Genomic DNA, 16,519 nt, shown 5'->3' with positions numbered 1-16,519 from the left:
TATTTATAATATTTTATTATATGATCATATTATCATTACAGAATGCTACTGTTATGATATAAGTGAAATAGATGTCCAGGATACTGTACATTTGCAATAGCAATATAACATAGTATAATAAAATATTGTATTATATAATGACAGTATATTATAAAAAAATCTGAGATAATATTTAAAATTTAATTGGCCTGTAATAACATCCATTATTGTTATTTTATTTATATTCTATCTTGACAAAATTCATCATGCAGTAGATTCAATAAATGCTCCATGCTTGCTTTTTTGCAACACTGGTAGGCAAGTCCAAATGCCCAGTACTTGCAAGCACTATAATATTAATGATTAAACTGGATAATGATACTGTACAATCCCAGCATGACGTAACTGTTCATTTATAAACAGCACTAGGTACTTTCACTACAGTTGTGTCCCGTTATTTGCTGGCCGAGTGTGCAGAGCGCAGATGCGCCAGTCGCTGGTACAACCCGAGGTCACGTGACTTCCTGCGGCGAGCGACTGCTGCAGTTTGTTGTCGTGAGCGCTCGGTGCACGGCGTGGAAACTCCGAATCACAGCGGCATGAAGCTGCGCGCAGACACCGCACGAGAATCCCGTGAACGGTAACCCGGCTCCGTAGAGCAGCGGATTAACAGCGGGAAGGGTTTAGTTCCAGCGCGTTCCTGAGGGAGAAGTTTGCTCACTGTGTCGGTGGAGGTGGAGGACGGGACACCAGCCGCGAGCATGGCGGAGAGAAGTGGCCGGTTAAGCTTCCCCGGGAGCGGGGCGCTAAACAGACCGGTGCCTATGAACCTGTTCGCCACCTGGGAGATAGACGGCTCTTCTCCTAACTGCATCCCCAGGTGAGAGTCGCGCGAGATCGGTGAACCCAGCCCAGGTGGGCTGTTTGTCAGCGGGCGGGCAGGTGCACGGCGACAGGGAGTGGTATGTCTGTGTGAGACAGAGAAAGGGTGTGTGAACTAGTTAAACTATCACTGTGGTGCACTGATCCAGCGCGTCTGATTGGACCGGTGTCAGCATCGGATCACGGTGACACAAATCCAGTGATGTTCTGCTGATTTAGTAACGCTTTTCTGTCATTCACCATTAAGTGTTAAAATGTGACCCGATTACTTTTTGATCACTACAGTTAGTCTTAAAGAGATTATTATTATATTAATAATAATAATTATTATTATTATTACTAATTTCCGTTGTGCTTGGCGCGAACTGACAGCTCTGTTCTGACCGCGAACACAAACGAACTCTTTGGCCTTTGTGACGTCAGAGTTCCGTTCTCGCGCATTGAGGTGGCACGCGCGGTTTGTTATGAATCGGTTTTGCCGGGGGGGTCGAGCTGTCATCAACACGGGGCGATGACGTGCAAAATAACCCAGTGGATCTACTAGATGCACTTCCACCGGAACATAACGTTCTGACCCAGTGTTTCAGAGACTGCTGCTTCTCTTATTTGCTCTCATGAGTCATCAAAGTATTCTCTTTCTTTCTTTCTAAGCCACACATTAGATCAAAACAGAGAAGCTACTAATAAAATGGGCTTGACTAGCAGCCAGTGCTGGCATGCAGGTTGTCTTTGTTTCTGTCTCATATAATAGTTATGATGAACTATGGGTGTTGTCCGCAAATTACTTTATTATTTACAAATTATTTTTCTTTGAACAAATCATTCTTTTGAGTCTTGACGTTTTAATGGATCAGTTGATCAGGTTCACAGAACCAGTCTGAATGGTTTGTTTACCATTTGGATTGATCAAGTTCTTGAGTTCAACTCGCTGACTAAATGATCCAGTATAAATGAAGGTGATTGTTTCTTTTAATTTAATTTTTTTACTTTATAAACGACCTCTCATAAATGCCTATAGATTGGAAATATAATATGTGAGTTCTGTGGATTGCTTTTATTTTGCTCTTCTGTCATTTTGGAGATTGGCAGTCCTACACTGTAAAAATATCCCTTTAAAAATTTTCACCTTTTGTGTTACACAGAAAGAAAGTTATTCAGGTTTTGAAACAACATGAAGGTGTGAAATGACATAATTTTAATTTTCTGGTGAACTGTTCCTTTAAAACAACCTGAACTGGGTCAAATGGTGAGATGGATGGGGAATAAAGAGAGAGAGATGTGCCTTATGAATTCTTGATCATAATAAAAGATTCACAACTGTACCACAGACACATTTTCCCTCAGGCCCTTTGTCTGCCTGATGTATGTGTGAGGAGCATGACATTTGACCACAGAATTCCTGCAGTTAATTATGTGTTAATTTAAAGGTCTGTTCTGTGCACATAATTGAAGCTGAGAGCAGAAACTGAGAGAAACAAGTCATCTTATCACAGTGAGACACGCGTATACATCTCTGTCTTAAAAATGACATTAACTTTAGTTTTTAATGAGGTAATTAATGAGCTACAGCAGCTGGTCTTCTGATCTTTTCTGCAGGATTTTCCCCTAGGGCTTCCACTGCAGTGGGTGTGACCTTGTTTGGAGATGCTATCTGATTGGCTGGGTCTGCCATGGTGGGCGTGTCCGTATTGTAGGACTGGTTTTCTTATTTTTGGCTGTTAGGGAACTGTGAATATATCATCTTAGCAGAACTCAGACCTGTTTTGCCAGTTTTCTAGTGAATATGTGAGTCATTGCAGTGTTGCTATTGTTAACTAAAAAATATAAAAAATTGTTAAATCAAAATATTAATAAATACTATAGTAGTGTACAAATAATACTAAAGCAACAGTGATTCATTGGTTTGTTTGTTTGATATATAAAACCCCATTAAAACACACACACACACACATGGGTGTTTTTTGAATTTTATTTTTTTCTGTCACTCAATGTGTTCAGCTTTTGTGTTTTTGTCATGCTTCATCTCTTGCGTTTACTTGAGTGTTAAGTGTTTTTGTTTTTTAAGTGAGCGCATATGTGTGTTTTGAGTGTTTTGAAGAGAGATACTTTGCATCCTACAACCACATCTAAATTTGTGACCTCTGGAGATTGTGGGTCAGTCGTCAGCTTGAAGTGTTTGTGGTAGGTTGAAGCGTAGATCTGCAAGCAGATGTTTTGAATGCAATTTCAAGCTGTTGATCTCTCTTGATATTTGATTGTGTCAGAGAATAAGAGGATGATTGAATTTGTATTGAATGAAAAGACTCGTCATCATTCAGATTACATACTGCAAAATAGGTCACAGCACATTGAGTCTGAAGCCTGTGTGGCTCTTGTGTGTTATGGCAGATTTGATAGATTTAAAAGGGCTTAATATTAGCTCACTGTAGCTGCCATAATCAAGTTCAAGTTTATTTGTATAGCGCTTTTTACAATACAAAACGTTGCAAAGCAGTTCTACAGGAAATTAAGTTTCCACCATATATTTATATATTGCAGAATATATTTAATTTATGACAAAATTTGGTAATTCTGTATGTTGTCTGAGCGTTGGCATCCTCTGAGGTCCTCTGAGGGGTTGGCATTATCTTTTCTCAGGTATTCGGTCATCTCAGATCATTTAAGGGTTGGATCCAGACTGAAGCTTCTGTAATTCCTAGTTACCACACAGGATGTTAATCCCGTGGCAGAAACGGAGAAACAAATAGAGACATAATTAGCATACCTGCTGTTCCATCTAAGCAAAAATTATTTGTTCAACCCAAGCTAAAGAATAATAATAATGTGCATTTGATCAGATATAACTGCAGTACAAGATTATAAAATGCATTATGTGAATGTTTGGCTAAAGAGATGTCTTTAATCTAGATTTAAACAGAGAGAGTGTGTCTGAACCCCGAACGTTATCAGGAAGGCTATTCCAGAGTTTGGCAGCCAAATGTGAAAAAGCTCTACCTCCTTTAGTGGACTTTGGTATCCTAGGTACTACCAAAAGTCCAGAGTTTTGCGACCTTAGGGAGCGGGTTGATTATAGCGTGGTACAAGACGAGTTAGGTACGCAGGAGCTAAACCATTTAGGGCCTTATAGGCAAGTAATAATATTTTGTAAATGATACGGAACTTAATAGGTAGCCAGTGCAGAGACTGTAAAATTGGGGTAATATGATCATATTTTCTTGACCTGGTAAGAACTCTAGCTGCTGCATTTTGGACTATCTGTAGCTTGTTTATTGAAGATGCAGGACAACCAGCTAGCAGTGCATTACAATAGTTCAGTCTAGAGGTCATGAATGCATGAACTAGCTTTTCTGCATCAGAAACAGGTAGCATGCTTCGAAGCTTGGCAATGTTTCTAAGATGGAAGAATGCTGTTTTTGTAACATGGGAAATATGATTTTCAAAGGACAAGTTGCTGTCTAATATAACACCCAGATTTTTTACTTTAGAGGATGTAACAGTGCATCCGTCCAGTTGCAAATTGTAATCCAAGAGATTCTGTGTAATGTTTTTTGGTCCAGTAAGTAATATCTCTGTCTTATCGGAATTTAATAGGAGGAAATTATTGGTCATCCAATCCTTTACATTTTTTACACAATCTATTATCTTAGTTTAGAAGTTTCATCTGGTATTGTTGAGATATATAGTTGAGTATCATCAGCATAACAATGAAAACTAATCCCGTATTTTCTAATAATATTACCAAGAGGCAACTTGTTTATTGAAAATAGCAGATGACCTAGGACAGATCCTTGTGGTACTCCATACTTTACTGGTGATAATTGAGATGACTCTCCATTTAAATTAACAAAGTGGGAACGATCGGACAGATAGGATGTAAACCATCTTAAAGCCTGCCCTTGAATACCAGTATAGTTTTGTAATCGATCTATGAGTATGTCATGGTTTATGGTGTCGAACGCAGCACTAAGATCAAGTAATACTAGCAATGAGATGCAGCCTTGGTCTGAAGCAAGAAGCAAGTCATTTGTAATTTTAACAAGTGCAGTTTCTGTGCTATGGTGAGGCCTGTAACCTAACTGAAATTCTTCATAGAGATTTTTTTGCAAGAAGGAGCACAACTGAGCAGACACAACTTTTTCTAAAATTTTAGACATAAACGGAAGATTTGAAATGGGTCTGTAATTTGCCAGTTCATTAGAATCTAGTTGTGGTTTCTTAATAAGAGGCTTAACAACCGCCAGCTTGAATGTTTTGGCACGTGACCTAAAGATAACGATGAGTTAATAATATTGAGAAGCGGTTCTTCTGCTACAGGTAACAACTCTTTCAGTAGTTTAGTGGGTACAGGCTCTAATAAACATGTTGTTGGTTTAGATGCACTGATAAGTTTATTTAGCTCTTCCTGTCCTATAGTTGTAAAGCACTGCAGTTTTTCTTTGGGTGCGATGAATGAAGCTGAAATACTAGACGCAGTAGAATCTACATTTGATATTGTATTTCTGATGTTATCTATTTTATCAGTAAAGAAATTCATAAAGTCATTACTATAAAACTGTGAGGGAAGATTTAGATCGGGTGGCGTGTGTTTATTTGTTAATCTAGCCACTGTGCTAAATAAGAACCTTGGATTGTTTTGGTTATTATCTATGAGTTTGTGGATATGCTCTGCCCTGGCAGCTTTTAGAGCCTGTCTATAGCTGGACATACTGTTTTTCCACGCAATTCTAAAAACTTCCAAGTTAGTTTTTCTCCATTTGTGCTCAAGATTACGAGTTTCTTTCTTGAGAGAATGGGTATAACTGTTGTACCATGGCGCAGTACGTTTTTCTCTAACCTTTTTCAATTTGAGGGGGGCAACAGCTTCTAATGTATTAGAGAAGATAGTGCCCATGTTGCTAGTCATTTCGTCTAGTTCATGTGTATTTATGGGTACACAGAGCAGTTGAGATAAATCAGGCAGGTTATTTGTGAATCTGTCTTTGGTGGCTGGAACAATAGTTCTGCCCGGACGATAATGCGGAGCCATATAATTAATATCAGTAATACGCAGCATGCACGATACAAGGAAATGATCAGTAACATCATCACTTTGAGGTACGATATCTATATCGGTAAGATCAATTCCATGCGATATAATTAAATCTAGCGTATGATTAAAAGGATGAGTGATGTTTTGCTTGACTCCAAAAGAGTTTATTAGGTCAGTAAACGTAAGTCCTAACGCATCATTTGTATTATCAACGTGAATGTTAAAATCTCCAACAATTAGCAGTTTATCAACATTAACTAATAGATCTGAGAGGAAATCTGCAAATTCTTTTAGGAAATCTGTATATGGCCCTGGCGGTCTATACACAGTAGCCAGAGCAAGAGACAGGATAGATTTCTTTTGCATATCTAACAGTGTAACATTAAGCAGAAGTATTTCGAATGAGTTAAACCTCCTGTATCCTGTTTTCTGAGTAACATTGAGAATATCACTATTGTTGCCACACCGCCGCCACGACCAGTCTGACGGGGCTCATGTTTATAACAGTAGCTTAGTGGAGTAGACTCATTTAGACCAAAATATGAATTTGGTTTCAGCCAGGTTTCAGTCAGAGTACATAAAAATTATTGTCTGTGATCATTTAATTTACAATAACTGCTTTGGGTGCGCGTGATCTAATATTTAGGAGCCCAAGCTTTAAAAATTGTTTTTGTTAATTTATTTTGGGTTTTTCTGGTTCAATCACGATCAGATTTTTTCTAGATCCTGCATTAAATTTATATTTTGACCTCACTATTCTGGGAACAGACACAGTCTGTATAGATTGGACAACGCAAGTACTTCGATCTTTTAAGTGGGTAGAACAAAAGTCATCATAGTAGTTATTTGAGAATTGGCTTACTAGTCAGATGGAGCGTAGCGTCCTGGAGATGTTGTCCGACAGGAGTTCCGCTCCGACTCTGCTGGGGTGCAGGCCATCAGCACGGAAAAGCCTAGGACACTCCCAGGAAAGATTCCAATTATTAACAAAGAGCAGTTTCTGTTCTTTACACCATGAAAATAACCATTCGTCGCGGGTGATGTGCTGCGTACCGTCTCGATCAGGCTCCTGAAGTCCCTCTTCAGTGTCTTCGTCTGCCGCAGCTTGGTGTCGTTAACCCCCGCGTGCAGCACGACAGCACCGATGCTCTCGTCGCCCTTCAGGATCGCGGGTATCTGCGCAGAAACATTGAGAACACGAGCACCTGGGAAACGTTCATGGAGTCTCCAACGATCACAGCGTCGCGTTCCGTCTCGCGGAGGGGAGCGAAGCGGTTCTGGATGGAGATCTCGAAGACCGGAGGCGGAGAGGTCATCGCCCGGGGCCTGGCTCGTGTCTTCCGCTGCTGGTGCACCCAGGGTCTGTAGCGTCCCGGCGCCGGAGTGAAGGACATCTGGGAAGATCGCGTCCTGGATGCACAGCGTCTGTGCAGAGAAACACACGGAGTAGAGGTGGTGGGAGTGTTAGCAGCGTGCTGTATACTTACCCCGGACTTGTGAGCGTCAGCCCGGGATGTTTCCAGCGCGGCTCTCCACTCTCTCAGCTGGGCCTGCTTCTCCACCAGGTCACGGATCTGCTTCTCCACGGCCTCCAGCTCCAGCTGCACCGAATGCAGCTCGAATGTGTCCTCACCTGCACTCAAAGGTAGACACAAATCCGCCATTTAAGCAAGTAACAGTGAAACAATGGTAGTGTGTGTGAATAGAGTATTAGCAATGTAAACGAGATTAGCGGCAGCCACGCAGCCGATGCTAACAGGCTATAAGCTAATAGCAGACTCGAGAAATCAAAATGAAACTAGTGATAACAAGGCACTCTGATTGGTTTTGTTTTAGAATGCTATAGGGGATATATTCACACGTTATAGAAACGAAAATGATAGTGTATAAAATTGTTTTGAAGATAGAAAATAGACGATAAAGAATCAACTTGATGGAGGTCAAACTCAAAACACGCAGTCACAAATCAGCGCATGCGTAAAAATAATCCTCACGTTCAATTAAAAATCATTTTCACTAATTGAAATCAAGCTGAAATACTAACTGATATGTGAATGTAAGATGAAGTTGAAGTACTAAAATGCTAAAGTAGAAGTTAAAGCTATACAAATTAAAAAAGCGAATAAAACCACATAGTAAAATTACTAAAACTAAAATTGAAATGAAAAGTGAGAATTTAAAAATAAAAGCTAATTCAAAATGTTATAATAGTATAGAAAGTTCTGAGGTTTTTGGAGGTTATGGTCATATCTTGATAAATTAAAATGTCCTTGTTCTTTTGAGTTCATAGTACATTGAAAAATTCCTCCAGAAAGTCTAAAACTGTGGAACTAAACTAAAACTGGGTTGCCAAAATGGCTTGTTTCTGACATCAGAAGCCTAAACTTATTAACACATGGCCGCCCACATTTACACATCAACAACGCCTATTCAGTGTTGAGCGTGGCCTGTCCAGTCATGTTGAGGTAATACTGAGGGAGTAGCAAAGATATTATGTCCTAAACACCAGAAAACTTATTTATGTTTAACTATAGATGATATCAATGTAGATTTTACAATTCCATACTATTTTGTCTAAATAATAAAAAATTAAAAAATTAAAAATAAAGCATTACAAACTAAAATCAGTAATTTTAGTGAATTTAGGCATCACGACAATATTATTTAATGGATATTTATTTTGAAATTAGCTATAAATTACATTTCACAGTTCTGAATGAGTAGTTTTTACATATTAACTTTTAAGTTAATGATGATAAGATATTCTAATAGTAAAAATAGGGAAGATAAACACTAGGCCTATTAAATATTAATAAATAAAAACCCCTCTAATTTTGTCTGATAACTGATATTCTGTATATCCTGAGAGTAGAATTCCATTCACCAGCAGGAGCCTAAATACAAACTTAATCTTTATAGTGACGCCGTGCTGCTGACTGTACACGGCCCCATTGTGGTCCTTTGTATGTTCTGAAGTGGGCATCGTTTTCACTAAAACAATAGAAATCTCTCTCTCTCTGATTGAACAGGCTGTGCTAGGCTTTCATATTTGTGTGTGTTGGTGGAGTGTGTGCTGCATTCTCACCCAGAGGGAAGAAACAGTCATGGCTTTGTTTTTAACGCACCCACAGCCATTCTTACACACACACTAACAGGAGCGGGGTAAATAGGCGTATTGTTTATATGGTAAAGCGCTGTTTTGTCTTGGAGCGTTTTGTTGTGTATTTTGTGAACGTTCTTGATTCGGAGGGATAGCAGATGCTTTTACTTAAAATCTCTTTAATGGGACAAAGAATGATGGTGCAGCTTTTTTATAGCACATGGTCTAAGTCTGTGCATCAGTGCCTGTTATGGCGCTGTTCAGTCACGATGTCCATTTTGTAGGTTAACCTAGAGGACTAATTTGCTATGTTCCCTCAGGAAGTTTTACTGGGTTTTAGAATAGTGCTTTTCAATGTGTGTGAAAAATAAGTTACTTTAAGTATCTTATTAAATGAATTAACTACAACAAAGATGTTTGGTAGTCAGTAACATTTTTTTTTTTTTGTAAAGAAATCATATTTGACCATTTATTCAGTAAGGACACTTGATTGAAATTAACAGTAAAGACATTTATAATGTTACAAAAGATTTCTATTTCAAATAAATGCTGTTCTTTTGAACGTTATTCATCAATGAAACTTGAAAAAAGGTATCATGGTTTCCACAAAAATATTAAAGGGATAGTTCACCCAACAATTCTGTCATTAATTACTCATCCTTATACTACGGGGACGTCGAATTCTTGAATCTGATTGGCTGATGAATGTTCTAAGGTGTGCAATTATTTTCAGGGAAACGCAGGGCGAACGTAGTTCCAGGCACCGCATTACTTGACCATATCACTTCGCCAAATGATTTACAACAGCAAAATAACCAAAACCCACAACGACACTGGCCAAACAAATAAATATAGTTTAAAAAAAAAGGATAAAAACGACAGATCATGTCCATGTTTTTGCAACAAAATTACATTTTATTATGTATGGAAAGCACATGCTCTATCTCTCCCGCTCTCAGTCTCTCCCTCACAATACAGTTTGCACACACATTAACATACGCACTAATGTTGTTAGCGCTACTCTGACTATTTTATCAGTAACATAGTTTAACAACTTAAACTACATGACTTCTCACAAGTGAAGTAACAACAACGGCGCTGTTCGTGAAGATGAACTTAAAGTTTCACTAGAAATAGAGACATGCTGAACACTACTGAGAGACTCACAGAGGTCTCTCTCTCTCTCTCTCTCTCTCTCTCTCTCTCTCTCTCTCTCTCTCTCTCTCTCTCTCTCTCTCTCTCTCTCTCTCTCTCTCTCTCTCTCTCTCTCTCTCTCTCTCTCTCTCTCTCTCTCTCTCTCTCTCTCTCCCTCTCTCTCTCTCCCCCTCTCTCTCTCCCCCTCTCTCTCTCCCCTCTCATAACTTAGTTATTAACTGCATTAGTCTGCTATCAATGGCTCAAGCCTCCGTTATGGTTTAAAATGACGCTTTGGAATTAGCAACGGAGGCATTGGATGAGATGCGGAAGAAATAATCCTACTCACAATAGCGATTTAAATAGAAAAACTGGACGAATGCCTTGAAATATATCATCTGATTGATGTCTTGAGGTGTGGCAACTGTAGTATAAGCGGAATAATTGACTTCGGTCTGTTGAATTATTAGAAAAATAATGCACACCCGAGGTGTAACGGCATCACCACCTCAGGTGTGCATTATTTTTCTAATAATTCAACAGCCTGTCGTCAACTATTCATTACTCATGTCATTCCAAACCCGTCAGACCTTTGTTTGTCTTTGGAACACAAATTAAGATGTTTTTGATAAAATCAGAGAGCTTTCTGACCCTGCATAGACAGCAATGCAACTACATCACCTGGTGGCCTTGAACGTGGCAGGACCCTTGCTGTCTATGCAGGATCAGAAAGCTCTCAGATTTCATCAAAAATATCTTAATTTGACCGTGTGTGTGTGTGTTCACTGCTGTGTGTGTGCACGTTGTATGGGTTAAATGCAGAGCACGAATTCCGAGTATGGGTCAACATACTTGGCTGAATGTCACTTCACATATGGCAGGAAATGAAGTGAGTTCTTGCACAAACACCCCCCCCACACACACACACCAGTGCACAGCTGTGTGCTTACTCAGCACTTACAGTCGGTTGGGGGGGTAGGTGTGTGTGTGTGTGTGTGTGTGTGTGTTTTCTCACTATTTGTGCTTGGTTCTCATTCCTTCAGATTCCAGTCTGCGCACGCACGCGCGCACACACACACACACACACACACACACACACACACACACACCCACCTCCTAAAGTCAATAGCCAGTCATTTAGACTATAAAATTCCTCTGACTGTTCTGAATGTTTGCTGATATCTCATTTTACACCTGCATCATATAAAATCACCACGCAGAAACTTCAAACCCAGTTCACCAGGTTCTGTGAAAACAGCCTACAATGTGGTGTTTGATGGTTTTTAGCAGAGCTGGTGTCTGCATTTGTTAATTATTTGCATGTGGTCAAAAATAAAGCCAATAATCCTGCTTCTGGTCTAAAGAAACACAGGCTTAGAACAACATGAGGGTGTGCCATTGATGACAGTTTTTGGTGAACTGTTCCTTGAAAGTCACCTAGAGCCTTCTTCATAAACCCAAGTACCTTCATTTGCATTGATATTTTTGTGCTGAAATTGTTTAGATGGATTTATTTTAAACTCTGTTGATCAAAGTCTATTAGCAGTGCAGCTCTTTGTAAAGACTGATAATCAACATCACCGTGAGGTCCAGAGATTCAGAAGATTCCAGAGCAAAACCGGCATCTGAGCACACCCTGAAGAACAGATGCCTTACACTCCGGGAATTCTGGGAGTCTGCACACCAAAGACAAAAATAGCTGGTTTGTGGACCATGACCTGCTCTTTCCCAGAAGCCCTGGTGTGAGCCAGCAGCAGTAGGACTTTGAATTATGGTTATCAAGAATGCAAAACTAGCACGAACATCCTGGTCACATGTGCAAAACAACACAGCAGTGGTGCAAATCGGTTTTGTGTTTAAATAAAGCTGTGGCCAATGTGAATTCTCCATTCCTGATCATTGCAGGTGTGTCTGTTTGTTGTGCAAAGACAGAAAGTAACACAGCGTTCAACCAAACACTGGATATGAAAACAATGCACCACTGTGTAAATGTATACGTACAAATAGAAAATATCACTTCACAATTTTCAGTCAGCTGCACTGTTTTCTGTTCTGCATTTCAGATCTGGTATTTTATTAGTCTTCTGTAAAGTGTGGGAATTTTAGGCAGCAGGACTTTAGGTCATATGCAAGAGAGTAGGGTCACAATGGTTTACGAATTATCCACCTACTGACTAGGCACTTAGTGATGATGACATTATCATTTTATAGCATATTCAGATAGATGTCTTTAACCTCTGTGTCACATCTCGCACTGTTTTTTATTGTCTTGGCTGCATTATTTGATCTAAGTTAAAGTAATTTAATATATTTTAAAATGTAATTTATTCATGTAATGACAAAGCTGTCTTCATTGTTGCCTCCTTTAGAAAGAATTTTTAGATGTTGATTTTGTGCTGAAGAAACATTTCTTCTTATTTTCAATGTTGAAAATGGTTGTGCTTGATGTATTTTTCCCATGAGATATATTTTGTCTTGATGAATATTTTGTCAGGATTCTTTTATGAATAGAACAGATTTAATTTAAAATATAAATGTTTTGTAAGGACATACAGTCATGGCCAATGTGTTCACAAAATAAAAACTAAACTAAGACTAAAAAAAAAATTCATGAAACTAATAAAAACTAAACTGAATTTTATAGCAAATTTGAAAACGATATTAAAATAAAACAAATTTAAAAGTTCAAAACTATAATAACCTTGTTCCTGTTTCGCAGAAATATGGAACAAATAGGAGGGAAAACAAAGCCCGAATTCCCTTAATCATCATCACAATGAGAAAAACCAATGAATATATTTCTGATGTGCAGCAAAAGATAATTGAGCTTCACAAATTAGTGAAGTGGCTTTAAGAAAAGAGCTAGAGCAGTGAAAATTCCCATTTCCACCATCAGGGCAATAATTAAGAATTTCCAATCAACATAAAATGTTACGAAACTGCCTGGAAGAGGACGTGTGTCTATATCGTCCTAATGCACGGTGAGGAGGAGAATTTGAGTGGCTAAAGACTCTCCAAGGACCACAGCTGGAGAATTGCAGAAAATAGTTGAGTCTCGGGGCCAGAAAACCTTAAAAAAAATAGTCAAACAGCGCCTACATCACCACATGTTGTTTGGGAGGTTTTCAAGAAAAATTCTCCTAGCTCATCCAAAAACAAACTCCAGCATATTCAGTTATCAGACACGACTGGAACTTCAAATGGGACTGGCTTCTATTAAACTAAAAAATGAGCTTTTTAGCAGCAAACACTCAAGATGGGTTTGGTGAACACAGGGATAAAAAGTACCCCATGTGTACAATGAGATATACTGCTGTATTTTTGATGTTGTGGGCCTATATTTCTGCTGGAGGTCCTGGACATCTTGTTCAGACACATGGCATCATGGAGTCTATCAAATACCAACAGATAAAAAATCAATAAGTGACTGACTCTGTTAGAAATCTTATAATAGGCCATGTTTGGATCTTTCAGCCAAACACAAACCTCAAAAACAACACAAAAATGGGTCACTGAGCACAAAACTAAGCTTCTGCTATGGCCATTCCAGTCCTCTCACCTGAACCCTGTAGAAAATGAGTGAGGTGAACTGAAGAGAAGAAGCACCGTCATGGAGCTGGGAATCTAAAGGATCTGGAGTGATTCTGGATGAAGGAATGGTCTCTGATCTCTTGTCAGGTGTTCTCTAACCTCATCAGGTATTATAGGAAAAAATTTAGAGCTGTTAAACTGGCAAATGGAGGTTTCAAAAAGTATTGAATAAAAGGGTGCCGTTAATTTTGGCCAATGTGTATTAGAGAAAAACATTCATTTCATAATGATATTTCCCTCCATTTTAAATTCTTATTATCCAATGAAAGGTTAGATTTTTGTGAATTTTTTTAATAAAAAATCAAAAGGATTAACTATGCAGATTAATTTTCACAGCCTTCTTTGATAATTTTTACCAAGGGTGCTGATATTTTTGGCCATGACTGTATATCTTAATACACTTTTCATCAATTTAATGTATCCTTGCTTATTAAGTGTTAAAAAAACACTTAACAAAAGTAGAAATGGTTTGGTAATATAAAATACAAACATTTTTGTTTTGTTTCTCAATAGGTAGGCCATCTATAGAAATAACGTAGGCTCCATTAGGATCAGTGATAATTTCCCTGCTTATTTCACATATTGATCGAAATACTACTATTAAATAGATATTTAATTACCAGTACTGACATAGCCACAGATTATAAGCATTCTTCTGCTCTCTTTAAAATGAATGCCACTTTGTTTGATATTTTCTTATCTAATGTGATGATATTAAAGCATCAAGTGTGTCACAAGTACTTGTCATTGTATACATAGGTGCATTTCTGTCAGGCATTTATAATTTTTTAAACGGAAAGACTTGCATTGTGCTACAGGAGATGTTTCTGCTGCAGTAACAACTCAATTCTTGTTTCTAATCAGCATTTTTATGTGTGTGTGTGTGTGTGTGTGTGTGATCCAGTGAGAAAGTAGGAAAATGTAGGTCAGTTGTTTTTACAAGGGCAGGAGATGCATGTTGACTCAAATGTTTTCAGCATGTGTTAGTCTTTAACTGCAGTTTTCTGGAAGTCAGCACACACATCTGCAACTAATGAGCTGAATGAAGCCAAAGGAGTGTGTCCAGAGAAACGTGTGCTTGTGCTCAGGTGAAACACAGAAGGATTGTTTGCATCGGTTTATGTTCTCCTATCTCCATTAAAGGCTTAGGTTAACTCGATCTCTCCTGTCTGTCTGTCCGGTTTAAGAGGATCAGTGGTCGTTTGTTCCGTCTCTCTGTCATACACAGGTCAGGGACTCCTGTAATCTCACTGGGGTGAAATGAATTCAGATCTACTGTGACTGAATTACAGTTTATATAGTCCATATCTCTCTCTCACACACATGCACTGTTTTATTGCAGTCGTTGGAACAGATTACAGTGCAGGTTATCTTGACTCTCTGCTCCAGTTTTGACGGTCTTTGAAGTTAGAAACCATAATTCAGAGTTTCAGATAAATAATGTAGAAAATGTCAAGTGTGTTTGTGGTGTTCTTGGTAAAAACCACACTTTATCCAGAATTTGCATACAGTGGGATCCAAACATCTAAAACCACTAGTGCAAATTGTTCTATTTTGCATTTTTCTAATATAACGCTAAATTTTAGTTACAAAAATAATACATTATCAGCAGAAAATAACATTTCTAAGTATTTGGTTTGCCCACATTTTGCATTTGTGATCCATGTTCTCCAGCATGATTTGAGATTGATCCAAAGAACGTCTTGTGCTTCAACGGAAACGAGAACATCTTGACCTTTTGTACAAATGAGTTCAGTAACACAAATCTGCTGAGATTCCTTTACTTACACACTACCAGTTAAAAGTTTTTGAACCGTAGGATTTTTAATCATTTTAAATGAAGTCTCTTCTGCTCACCAAGCCTGCATTTATTTGATCCAAAATCCAGCAAAAGCAGTAATATTGTGAAATATTTTTACTATTTAAATGAACTGTTTACTGTTTGAATATACTTAATGAATTTAGTTTTTTCCTGTGATTTCAAAGCTGATTTTTTAGCGTCATTACTCCAGTCACATGATTCTTCAGAAATCATTCTAATGTTCTGATTTGCTGCTCAAAAAACATTTTTAATATGTTGAAAGCAGAGTAGATTTTTTTTCAGGTTTCTTAGATGAATAGAAAGTTCAGAAGAACAGCATTTATCTGAAATAGAAATCGTCTGTAACATTATAAATGTCTTTATCATCACTTTTGATCAATTTAATGCATCCTTGCTAAAAAACAAATAGTTTTTTAATGGTATAGTGTATAATGTTACAAAAGCTTTTTATTTCAGATAAATGCAGGCTTGGTGAGCAAAAAATATATTTTTTAAAAACGTGTACATTTCATATTTAATTTCTTATTTATTTAATGTCAGTATTTTTTATTTTCGGGTTTATATGGATAAAATAGAAAGTTGGTCTTTCATGTTGGATTGCACATAAGCCCAACAGAAAAATCTTTTTTTTGTTTGTGTGCACGACTAGTGTTTACTAGTCATGTGCTTTTCAAACCAACGATAACTTAAAATAACTTATAGACTTACACACTGTTTAGTGTGTGTGTGTCTCTTCCATCATTTACACTAAGGAATATTCAAGCCTTTGAAATTTAGCTAATTAGGACCAAGCTGACCTTGTTACAATAGTGTGTGTGTGTGTATGTGTGTGTGTTTTTAGCTTCTTCGAGTAAATGTAGGTCAGGTCTCTGGGGTTTACTCACTTTCAGACACATGCAGAATATTTGGACCGTCTTTCTGATGAGATCACATGAACACGAGTCCAGCATGGAAACTGCCCTTTAAAACACTTGGAAGACAC

The 16,519-nt window shown here is 38.1% G+C and overlaps 2 protein-coding genes across 15 annotated transcripts in view; one reads left to right on the top strand and one right to left on the bottom strand.

The window, feature by feature from the left end:
• Positions 1 to 454: 454 nt before the first annotated feature.
• Positions 455 to 16,519, top strand: part of LOC306884448 (phosphofurin acidic cluster sorting protein 2-like) — a 43,233-nt gene continuing 27,168 nt past the window's right edge. For 8 of the 14 annotated variants that reach the window (XM_079440300.1, XM_079440307.1, XM_079440299.1 and 5 more), the window contains exon 1: positions 491 to 859. In XM_079440300.1, coding sequence (XP_079296426.1) covers positions 741 to 859 — 119 coding nt within the window. In that variant the 5' untranslated portion in view covers positions 491 to 740. Of the gene's footprint in view, positions 860 to 16,519 lie in introns of all 14 variants that reach the window. The other 6 variants (XM_079440302.1, XM_079440309.1, XM_079440301.1 and 3 more) reach the window with 2 other exon arrangements.
• Positions 2,840 to 7,554, bottom strand: LOC306883819 (uncharacterized protein; the record flags this gene model as incomplete). The annotated part of the gene is made up of 2 exons (XM_079439310.1): positions 2,840 to 3,556; positions 6,753 to 7,554. One exon carries the CDS (start codon positions 7,552 to 7,554, stop codon positions 7,051 to 7,053), a length of 504 nt encoding a protein of 167 aa, XP_079295436.1. The 3' UTR covers positions 2,840 to 3,556; positions 6,753 to 7,050.

The sequence above is a fragment of the Barbus barbus genome, assembly GCF_936440315.1.
Source record: "Barbus barbus genome assembly, chromosome: 18".
NCBI classification, from domain to species: domain Eukaryota; kingdom Metazoa; phylum Chordata; class Actinopteri; order Cypriniformes; family Cyprinidae; genus Barbus; species Barbus barbus.
The sequence above is the reverse complement of the archived record's forward strand: the minus strand, read 5'-3'. Positions and strand labels throughout refer to the sequence as shown.